An 11,125-nucleotide genomic window follows, 5' to 3' on the forward strand; every position below is an offset into this window, starting at 1 on the left:
GAAAATTATAATAATAACATCAACAACAACAAAATAGTAATAATAAAAAAGTGATGTAAATTTAAGATAGATATTAAAGATGTGTTTATACATTTCGAAAAGATTACAATGGATCTTATTGCATCTACCAAAATAAGTTGGTAATCCATAAATTGTCATGTCGCTATGAAAACGGTTTGTGGTCATACTTATACACTGTGCATTTGATTCTTAATTGGACACTATAATTCAATATATAGTATAAAAGATTAATCAGTGCGTATAATTTAGTAAAACCTATTATTATTAGTTGAGTGGGTGAATAATGAAAAGTCACAGGCATATAAATATAGGCATATGAAAAAGTGTATAGAGATGACAATGATGTAAGTAGAAGTGATGTGACATTATTGAGTGGTTTAATTGGATATAAGTGACTGACGTGGATTATAGTTAGATTAGTGGTTGCACAACTATCTAGGAATTATATATATAGATGTTTATACATTTAAAAAACTTATCTAGACACTTACCTGTGCGATGCACGGGTCTTATGCGCTATTTTATACTATAACGTCAAAAAATTATTTGTATAAGTAGTAAATTAAAAATTGAAACAATAGGAGCAAAGATATTAATTTGAAACTTATTGGAGTCTTCATTATCTCTTACCAAAAAATTACTACATTATCGAATTTGACATTTATATTAATTTGAAACTTATTGGAGCAAAGATAAATCAGCTTAACTCATACTCAAATATCGAATATGATAAAAATCATACATGGCATAACAACCATTAGTAAATTTTATTTTATCTATTTTTTTACTAACATTAAAAAAGTAGTCCTAACAATCGACCAACTCCTTATATTTACAAAGATTGGACAAAAGATTATTAACAAAAACATTAACTATTTTGAAAAAAAACAATAAAATACACAAAATAATAAAATAACACAAAAAAATTAAAATGAATAATAACCCAAAACAATAATAATAATAATAATAATAATAATAATAATAATAATAATAATAATAATAATAATTACAATTAGTACCCCACATTAAATGAATGTAAGTGGATGACGTGGCTAAATGAAAAGTTTTCATTGGTTTGTGGATTAGGTTTAGATAAACAATTCCATAACTATCTAGGATTTATATATATCTTAATATCTTAATATAATAAAGGATCAGTGGTTTTGCAAGCCCCATTTTGAAACCCTAAATTCTTGTCCAATCAATCTCCTACATTTTTCCAGTTTGGCCAATCACATATTGCCACCTCTAGGTTTCCATTTCATCTAACCTAATTTGCTTGTCCTTTGTAACCCTAATGTTCTATCCAATAGTTAATTGACACTTATTATATGCATAGAAAATCACATGTTGGCAACTAGAAGCTTCTATATGGTTGCAATGATTCAGCCTGCATCAATTTTGTTGGACCTCTCCTTACACCAATTGGAAGGCTCCACTAAACACAAGATGACAGCATGTAAACTAACTGAATGAGAACCCAAATTTGGTTCAGCCCACAGATTTCATCTCTCTGTTAAGAAAGAATCCCACCAATTCCCCAATCCTATACCCTCAACATTCTCAAACTCTTTCTCTCACCCTCCATCTCGTCCTTCACAACCACCACCACCACCACCACCTGTGAGGAGTGGCCGAGTGAGAGATTTTCCGGCGGGAGACAGAGAGTTTTGGCCGTGTAAGAGAGTTCCGATCGATATAGAGAGTTCCGGTGGCGTTTCGCGGTAACACGGAAAGATAAAGATAAAGATGCAGCAAATACCGGTAAGAATCGGCAGAAGGCTAGCGCTAGTCCTGGTACTCAAAAGGTGAATTTGTTTCTTAACTTATTTGAAAAAATTTTCATTTTGTATACATGTATTCAGAATATGGGAAGGAAAGAAAATTTCCATTTTCCATTTGCTTTTTTTGTTGGTTTCCTTTTTGAACATGCTCCTTCAAATCAATCAAGCTGAATAGAAGTCAGCGTAGGAATTTTTTGTTTAGGAAAAAAAGAACATTGCCAATTTTAAATTAGGTGTTAAATAGATTAAAAATAAAGTTTGATAAAATTGTTTAGGATTTTATTTCTTAGTTTGTAATTGGTTTTTCAAATTTCACTGCTATGCAGAAGAGAAAATTGTCCGACATGTTAGGATCACAATGGAGTAAGGCGGAGCTTGAACGTTTCTATGATGCTTACCGTGAATACGGGAAAGATTGGAAGAAGGTTAGTTATAGTTTCTTAGTAATAATGTGTTTTTTATTGAATACAGGTTAAAAATCAAGTCTCGCCCTCAGGTTTTTGTCTAATAAGTTATAGATGATCTATATATGTAGTAAATACTGCTAAAGTTTCTATGGAAAGTCGAAGGATCGTGACATTGTCTGGTTTTGTGAATCTACCTTCTTTAATGCACTGCTAATAGAAGTTTTATCATGTCATTATCTTCTTGATTATGAATGATGACAAATTTAATAAATTTGATTGATGGAACAATGACAAATTTAAAAGTTTGAAACAATTTTTAGTGTTTTAATAAGTATGAAACAATTTCTTTCTCATAGTAAATAATCTCTTTTATTGTTATAGGTAAAAGATGATTTGTTGAGTATGTATCAGAGAAGGTAGACCTATATGAAGGCATGGATGAAGAATTTAGAAAAATATTTGAGAAGTTTAGTTTCACTGATGTCGCTGCTTCGGAGGTAATGAATTGGTCTTAATTGTCTTTTTCTCATTGCAACTTCTTTGTTTTATTGTTTTGATTAAAGGTTTTCTATTGTACTACTAGGAAACTGATAAGAATTAGGTTTTCTGTTGATAAAGCTTACCAGACTGTTGGCGTGCCTTTTGAAGTGCTTTGTGCTGTTAATAAGACTGAGAAAGTCGAAGAAGTTGCTCCTGAGGTTAGTCATATCTGAAAATTGCGTAGTTGTTGCGTTGATTTTCTCTCGGCATTTATATTTTGGAGGATTCAGTATCATCTTTGAATTTTGTTGTGTATTTAGATTATTGCAGCTGCTAGAGATGTCCAGGAAAAGACGGAAATTTGTGCACCTTTTGACATTCTTCCTTTGGATTCTGCTGGGGCTTCTCAGCCTATTATGCAGCTTGGAGAGGTATCATTTCTGCCGTGATTCATGTGGAGTCCGTTTAGTGTTTCGAATTAATTACACTCATTTCCTTGCCTTTGTTTACGTGTTTAATAGATTAATTACACTCATTTCCATGAAAATTACTTACCATTTTTATTTTACTGCAGCGCAGAGCACACAACGAAGGGAAAATGACTACTCTACCATAGAATCTGACATCAAAGGTACCCCATTCTGTTCAAAAATATTGAACTCAATAGCTAGAGTACTACTCTTTTGACTAACCATTATTCACTTTTGGAATTTTCACCTCAAGACATATACTATTAATAATTATAATTCATAAATTTTCCTCTCTGATTTTTATTTCTGGCCAAGAATTCGGGGGAATGTATTGCGTTGTTTTAATTGTGAAGTATGTGGTTTTCTATGCTTTGTTATTTTCCTGAGTTCTTAATTTTTGTTAAGCTGAATTTGTAAGTATCATACTTTGTAGTTCTGTAGTATCTGCCAGGCTTCTTAGGATTTTTGGCTGCAACATTGTTGAGCTTCTCCTGGTTGCTACAAGTAGAGAGCATCAAGGAAAAGTAAGCAATTTATTATAATTCAGGAATGACTCATTGAAAAAGTGGATTAATAACACTCTCATCTTCCAAATTAACATGCAATTTTCCATTGTAGGGTTATTTTCAAGTGTTGTTCTCTTGCATAGAGAGGTTGTTGTCTTCTCTAAATGTAGAAAAGCTGGTGCTCCCTGCTGTAGGGGATGCAGAGTCAATTTGGACTAAGAAATTAGGCTTTCACAAGATGAGCGAAGATCAGGTAAAGTTCATCTTCTACATTTTACTGGTTAACTAGGTAAGATAGTGATATCTTGAATGTTTCATCTTATTCTTTGTTTCAGAAAGTTTTTGGTGTTCATCCAATTTCAGACAATAATGATCAACTTAACTCAGCTTTGTACCTTCAAGTGAGCATTATTAGTCAAGCACTCATCTTTGTGACAAGGTCAAGGAGTTGGTCTTATGTCGAACGCCTTGGCCTGTTGCTTCTCTTTGCCTTCTTTGCAGCAGAGATGGTTAGTCTTACAATTTCAACGACTAAAATCCTGATTTACTCATTTAAAAAAAATGTTTCTCTAAACAAAAAACTTGTGATGTGAAATTAATCTTAAATTATATGTGGGAATTATTGAACTTAGGTGGCAACTCTCATTGCCGTGTATGCACACTAGGGATTTGCTAGAATCAATGGAATTGGTTGGAGATGGGCTGGAGTAATCTGGATCTTCACCGTTGTTACTTACATTCCTCTTGACGTCCTCATGAGGTCTAGGACAACATGATTGATAATAAGGTCTATATATAATACATTCTTAAAATCACCAAATTTCGTTTGTTTCATATTTCTTATGTATAGCACCTACACTTCAAATTGAATATATGTATCTGGTATCTGATATGTGTTAGATAGTGTCGGACACTACATATTTTCAATAATTCGTGTCTATGTCAGTGCTTTGGAATTTAATCTTATATGTGTCAATGCAATGATTTTGTGTTTGTCTTGATTGGTTTAGTCTGCTTTCACAACAAAGAAGGACTACTGAAGAGGAGAAAGAGAGGCACAATGGGCTACCGCTCAACACACCCTCCATGGTCTCAAAGTTACAGAAACTAAGAGCAACAACAGCCATCATGAAGACTTTGAAATTGCTGAACGAGCCAAGAGATGTGCCAAGGCTGCCAGGTACATTTATATAAATAAAATGCATCTTATTAATATGATAGTTAATTTTGGATTAGTAGTTGTAATTTTGATCAATATTATTATACTTAAAACTGTATGGTAGTGGATGTTCTAAGATAGTACAGTACACCATAAAAGAACAATCTTATAAGGCAAAGAACAATCTCATGGTTGACTACATAACACAGGTAAAGAACAATCTGGTCTGATGCTTTTGCTTGCTGTAGAATTTTATTTTGTACTCAGCATTTGCAGATTGGAATCTCATGGTTAATCATTCATTTATTCATAATTTTGTCTTTAATTGCAGATTAATTGGTGAAAGATCAGGATAATTATTCATATACATACATACATACATACATACATACATACATACTAACTGCCTACTTGAGCATGCATGCGCTGAAATTATAAGGTAACAAACAATCATACGCTCCATTCTGATTAAAGTAAGGGAAAATAATAGATGATTTATACTGATTTAAGTAACAAAAGTTATGCTTTTTAAGGAAGAGGAAATGAAATGATTTAGATATTAAAAATGTCAAAGTTTTGGGAAGTATACATTAACGATTGTTATTGTCTTTGCAACTTCTGTTTGATGCAGAACATGAATTGCAGTAAAATTTACTCCTTATTCTCTAGATGCTGGCTGATGCAGAGAAAGGAAAAGATTGTTCAATAGACTTGAGTATGTGCTGATAACTGTGAAACATTTTCTTTGGTTTCTTTGTCTGATAATAATTTTCAATTTGCATATGATTTCCACGTTTGGTCTTCACTCCATTTTTCTACATCATCACTGAAGGGACATGTTGAACCTTTGGCTTTTTTTTTGTTGCAGAAACTTGATATATGTAATGGGTTGTCTGCTTAGTTCATTTTTGTTCCTTCAAGTGTTTGTACTTATGTGATGTTTGTTGATTTTGTTGTTTAGTTTGACCAACAATATTATTTTTGCTTCAATACATTTGTTTTATCATGTTGGATTTGTTTTGTATTTCTTAAAACTTTATCTTTCAGACCACTCTTCCATATATTGTTTAGGCGAGAATATAATTTGATGATTTAGAGATAATATATGTGGTTCTTTTTATCTTCATGGATTTGTGAAATGTGGTGTGGTAACAACTCTAATGGTACTCTTTCAGACCACTCTTCCAATTTCTCTATTTTTTCTTTGTTTCATTTTAGATTCTGTTCTTTATTTTGGATTTAAGTTTCACATGATATATTATACTAAAAGAAACTATTTTTTCCTTTGCATACCTTGCATTGATTTCTAATGTTCCTATTATGATAGATTTGTAAATTGGCAGAGATGAAGAAATCTCTTTCAGATTGCTTCTTTTTCGCAACAACGGCGGTAGCCTCCGACATAGAGGTAAGGACCGGAACCGTCCTCTGGTTCTGTCTCCGATAATTGACAAAGAATTTTCCGGCATCGTGTTGTTCAAGCAATGGTTCTGTTGGAATCACTGAAGAAGGAATCAAATCGTTAGATCTAGAGGTTAGAAAAATTGAATTTGAAGAATTGTTACTACTATAATTGTAATGTTTTTTCACTCATATTATTCATGATTTCATTCTAATTTTTATTAAATTTATTGTAACGCATTAAACTTTCTATTTACATGTGGAGAGAGCACAAGTTGAAACGTCGACGTGTAATTGCCGTGAAGAAAAAACACGGAGGTTAGTTTTTGAAATTGCTGATTTATATTTTTCAGCATAGTCTCCATGTATATGAATTAGTGCAGAGCTGATTCTTCAATATGTTAATGTTAATTTTGTCTTGATTCATGTAATGTGGATTAATCTTTTTTGCCCTTAGAGTTTAGCATATGATTTTGTGTAAGGTTTTTGAATTAATTTTCAAATTTGGTCGTTTGATTTGTGAAGTTAAGTGGCACGTGTATTATATGTTGATGTTAATTTTAGCTATGATGTTGTTGATTGGTGCAGCTGATTTTATGAATTTTTTATGTTGTATATTTTAATTGGATTTTTTGTGACTTTGATATAGGCAAGAGGCAGGCTGAGTTATTTTTTAAGAATTAAGATTATTTTTTCTACTTGATTGCTTGCTTTTCACATGTTAGTTATTCTTGATTTGATTATCCATTTGATTTCCTCCATGACTATCGATAAACTATGTTTAATAAAGCTATGTTTACATTGTTGCACTTGGTTGTGGAATTGAAACCAATGACAAATCATGCTGGTAACATTCAATGTAGTTATCTTTTTATCTCAGATATGATGAATTTCCAAATTTTATGCAGGGAACTTTAGATTGTAGGATATGATAGAAGATTATCAATTTGGTTTGGGGCCTTAGATCTATATGAAGTTATCAACCAAATTAATGGAAAAAAGGAGCTGTGATTATTTTTGAATTATTGTTTAGAGGAAGAGAGAAATAGATTGAGTCTATGTATTGATGTTTTTCTTTAAACTATATCCTAATGTACTCTTGCATCCTTATTGTGCATTGAAATTTTTTTTTCTTCATATTGTCATGATAATGATAATTTATGTGGTTAGTTTTGTAAATTGAATTTGGCTTCATATGATATAATGAGATTGGCCTAGAAAAGTCTTATACATTGAAGGTTGATGAGAGGAAAGGAAGGTAGAAATAATTCTCATATGTTGAAGAATACATGAATTGGAGGAATTCTATTTTGGAACTTGCTATCATGTCCTTCACAAAATTCTTCTATCATTATAATATACAATTGTTTCTCCTACCTATATTTTGAATAGCACTCCTATGTCCCATAGCATTCCTATCTATTCTCAAATAGTAGTAATCTTCTTTCTATAAATGTCATGGGTCATGAAAGTTCCATTATAAAATTCGGTGTGATGATTCACTTGAAGTGTGCATATGGTCTACATTTATGTTTGCAATGATCAATTATGTTTAACCCACTTAATTAAGATTAAATTATATGATGTCTTTAATTTAAAACATCCTATATTTGCAATGATATATTATGCTTAACCCACTTGATTGACATCATTCATGATTGACATATATATTGTGATGCTTAACCTATTTGATTAACAGCATCCATGATTGAAATAAATTTGTCGTTCCGCCAAATGAACCAATTTGATTAATTTTCATATGCTTATGACTAATTTTCTTTGACTCATAGCATCCATGATTGACAACAACCATAATTGTTATATATATGGCGTTCTTCTAAACCCGTGCATCGCACGGGGCGATTACTAGTAGATAGATAAAAACTCCAAACCCCATCTAAACCCTAAAAAAAAAAAATTCCAAAAAGTAATTTTTTTTGCTACATGTGTTTATATAAATTAATATTATTTTTCTATAATTTTTTAATTAATTTTAAAATAAAAAAATTTACCCAAACCCTAACCCTCATAACCCTTTAAAACCCTAACCCTCATACCCTTAAATTTAAAACCCTTATATATCTTCTTTCTCTCATTCTCCCTCATTAACGAAAAAAAACAAACATCAATTGAACGCCACATGTTGGATGGCGCGTTCAACCTATGAACGCTACATTGCCAATGGCGCGTTCTTCATATAGACGCCACATGATGGATGGTGCGTTCCACTCACAAGGGAAAAGTAAGGTATTTTGGAAAAAAATTTCTCATGTAGGGTATTTTGGTGATGTTTTGTGGGTACAGGGGTATTTCAAAAAAAAATTCGTCCGTGAGTAGATGTTACTGTAGTAACAATCACCTCAAAAGTCCGGTCAAAAGCTAACGACAACATTGGAATTTTCAAGCTTCCTAGTTTACACCAATAGAAACATTTCGAAGACACACAAACAAACAAAGTTACCTGCAACGACTACTGTTATCAATCAAACAAACTGCTTTCCACGTTCACTCCACTTTATCTTCTTCTCTTCTCATCATCATCAACATCCACGTAACTTCCTCATTACTTTACCACCTCTACCCTCAACTTATTTCCCAAAACCGCGTCTCACTAGGGGCAAATTCGTCATTACATCTCCCCCTACTCCCTCTACTTCATACCATTTCTAGGTTATCGTTTACTCTAATGATTCATAAACTTAACATTCACTAAAAATGTCTGAAAACGGAGAAGAGAAATTACTCGCTGTGGCACGCCACATAGCAAAAACGCTAGGCCACAACAACAACATGGCTGATGATATTCTCCAAATTTTCTCAAACTTCGATGGAAGATTCTCGAAGGAAAATCTCTCCGAGAAAGTAGCGGTTCCAGAAACAGATCCAAGAGCATGCGCCGCACTGGATCACTGTCTCAAAAACCTCGACCGTCGGATCTCTCACTTTGTTTCCTCCGATCACCCTATCTGGGCGGATTCCGCCGACGCCGGTGCTTTCCTTGACGCCGTTGACGACTTAATCGCCTCCGTTGCTGAGTGGAACCACCTCACCGGTGATAAATCCATCGCCACGTGTCTTGTTCGTGCTGAGGATATGCTTCAGCACGCTATGTTTCGTCTTGAGGATGAGTTCCGATCTCTCATGGAACGGGGCGGTGAGTCGTTTGACCTAACGCAACCGTATCGGAACAGTGATTCAGCTGGAAACTTGTCGAATTTACCGTTTGATTCGGAAGAAGAGGAGGAAGAAATCGACGACGAAGGTAGAAATGGAGAAGATGATCTGATTCCGGTTGCTATGCCGGTAACTGATTACGACATCGTGATTGATGCGTTACCGTCGGCGACGATTAACGACCTTCACGAAATCGCGAAGCGAATGGTTGCTGGTGGATTTGGTAAAGAGTGTTCTCACGTGTACAGCAGTTGTAGAAGAGAGTTTTTGGAGGAAAGTCTCTCGAGATTAGGGTTACAGAAGCTTAGCATCGAAGATGTTCACAAGATGCCATGGAATGATATTGAAGACGAGATTGAAAGATGGATTAAAGCTTCCAACGTTGCTTTAAAGATACTTTTCACCAGCGAACGACGACTCTGCGATCGGGTTTTCTTCGGATTCTCCTCCGCCGCAGATTTCTCGTTTATGGAGGTTTGCAGAGGTTCTACAGTTCAGTTGTTGAATTTTGCTGACGCGGTTGCAATTGGAAGCCGTTCACCTGAACGGTTGTTTAAAATTCTGGATGTGTTTGAAACATTGCGTGACCTAATTCCTGAATTTGAGGTGTTATTTTGTGATCAGTATAGTGTATCGTTAAGAAATGAAGCATTGACTATATGGAAGAGATTGGGGGAAGCAATTAGAGGGATTTTCATGGAGTTGGAGAATTTGATTCGCAGAGATCCAGCTAAGGCAGCTGTTCCGGGTGGTGGACTTCACCCGATTACTCGCTACGTGATGAATTATCTCCGCGCTGCGTGTCGGTCAAGACAGACATTGGAGCAAGTGTTTGAAGACTATGGACATCCATTGAAAGAATACCCTAAAATTGATGATAGAATGTCTTCATCTTCCTCTTTGTCAGTGCAAATGGATTGGATTATGGAGCTATTAGAGAGCAATTTGGAAGCCAAATCAAAAATCTATAAAGATCCTGCATTGTGCTATGTTTTCTTGATGAATAACTGCAGGTACATTGTTCAAAAGGCTGAAGATAGTGAATTAGGGTCACTTTTAGGTGATGATTGGATCAAAAAACACACTGCGAAAATTCGGCAGTACCATGTGCAGTATCAAAGAAGCTCATGGAATAAGGTGTTTGGGTTTCTGAAAGTTGAATACAATGGATCAATCCCACCTAATGGGGTAGCCAAGTCTATGAAAGAGAAGCTGAAATCATTCAACATGGTGTTTGATGATTTATGCAGGGTTCAATCTTCATGGTTTATCTTTGATGAACAACTTAGGGAAGAAATAAGAATTTCAATTGAGAAACTTTTGTTACCAGCTTATGAAAATTTCATGGCGAGGTTTCATAATATTGCTGAAGTTGGTAAGCATGCTGAGAAATACATTAAGTACGAAACAGAGGAGATTGAAGCAAGACTCAATGATTTGTTTCAGGGAAGCAGTGGATCAACTGGTAGCAGAAAGAGAAGCTAAAAACTGTATGTTTTTGTGTGTATGTATTTAATATTGTGTAGTTGTAAACTTGTAATACAAAGTTTTGATTGTCACAATTTTAGTTGTAAAAGATGCATGACCTTGTTGTATACTATAAATATCATTTGTATGTTTTTCTGCTTAACATCGTTTTGAAGGGTTGAAAAAGATTTTTTTGCTTGGTTACAAATGAAAAAAGGTAAAAGAGAAATAGTAAATTAAATAATGTGTACTATAT

The 11,125-nt window shown here is 33.9% G+C and overlaps 2 protein-coding genes across 4 annotated transcripts; both read left to right on the forward strand.

Annotated features, from left to right (window-relative positions):
- Positions 1 to 1,196: 1,196 nt before the first annotated feature.
- LOC123923142 lies at positions 1,197 to 7,334 on the forward strand. Of its 3 annotated transcripts, XM_045975805.1 has the most exons (16): positions 1,199 to 1,829; positions 2,132 to 2,230; positions 2,594 to 2,709; positions 2,796 to 2,910; positions 3,013 to 3,123; positions 3,272 to 3,323; positions 3,604 to 3,686; positions 3,781 to 3,921; positions 4,004 to 4,177; positions 4,301 to 4,455; positions 4,679 to 4,848; positions 4,952 to 5,036; positions 5,159 to 5,266; positions 5,459 to 5,542; positions 6,171 to 6,546; positions 7,137 to 7,334. In XM_045975805.1, exons 3-10 carry the CDS (start codon positions 2,639 to 2,641, stop codon positions 4,331 to 4,333), a joined length of 780 nt encoding a protein of 259 aa, XP_045831761.1. In that variant the 5' UTR covers positions 1,199 to 1,829; positions 2,132 to 2,230; positions 2,594 to 2,638; the 3' UTR covers positions 4,334 to 4,455; positions 4,679 to 4,848; positions 4,952 to 5,036; positions 5,159 to 5,266; positions 5,459 to 5,542; positions 6,171 to 6,546; positions 7,137 to 7,334. The 3 variants fall into 3 exon arrangements, with proteins under 3 accessions (XP_045831762.1, XP_045831760.1, XP_045831761.1); XM_045975806.1 differs by having other exon boundaries at positions 1,197 to 1,829; positions 4,679 to 5,036; positions 6,155 to 6,546; XM_045975804.1 differs by having other exon boundaries at positions 1,198 to 1,829; positions 4,334 to 4,455; positions 4,679 to 5,036; positions 6,155 to 6,546.
- Positions 7,335 to 8,456: 1,122 nt separating this feature from the next.
- On the forward strand, positions 8,457 to 11,032 carry LOC123923138 (exocyst complex component EXO70B1-like). Its single transcript, XM_045975798.1, has one exon. It carries the CDS (start codon positions 8,944 to 8,946, stop codon positions 10,885 to 10,887), a length of 1,944 nt encoding a protein of 647 aa, XP_045831754.1. The 5' UTR covers positions 8,457 to 8,943; the 3' UTR covers positions 10,888 to 11,032.
- Positions 11,033 to 11,125: the final 93 nt, after the last annotated feature.

Source organism: Trifolium pratense, linkage group LG4 (genome assembly GCF_020283565.1).
Source record: "Trifolium pratense cultivar HEN17-A07 linkage group LG4, ARS_RC_1.1, whole genome shotgun sequence".
Taxonomy (NCBI): Eukaryota; Viridiplantae; Streptophyta; class Magnoliopsida; order Fabales; family Fabaceae; genus Trifolium; species Trifolium pratense.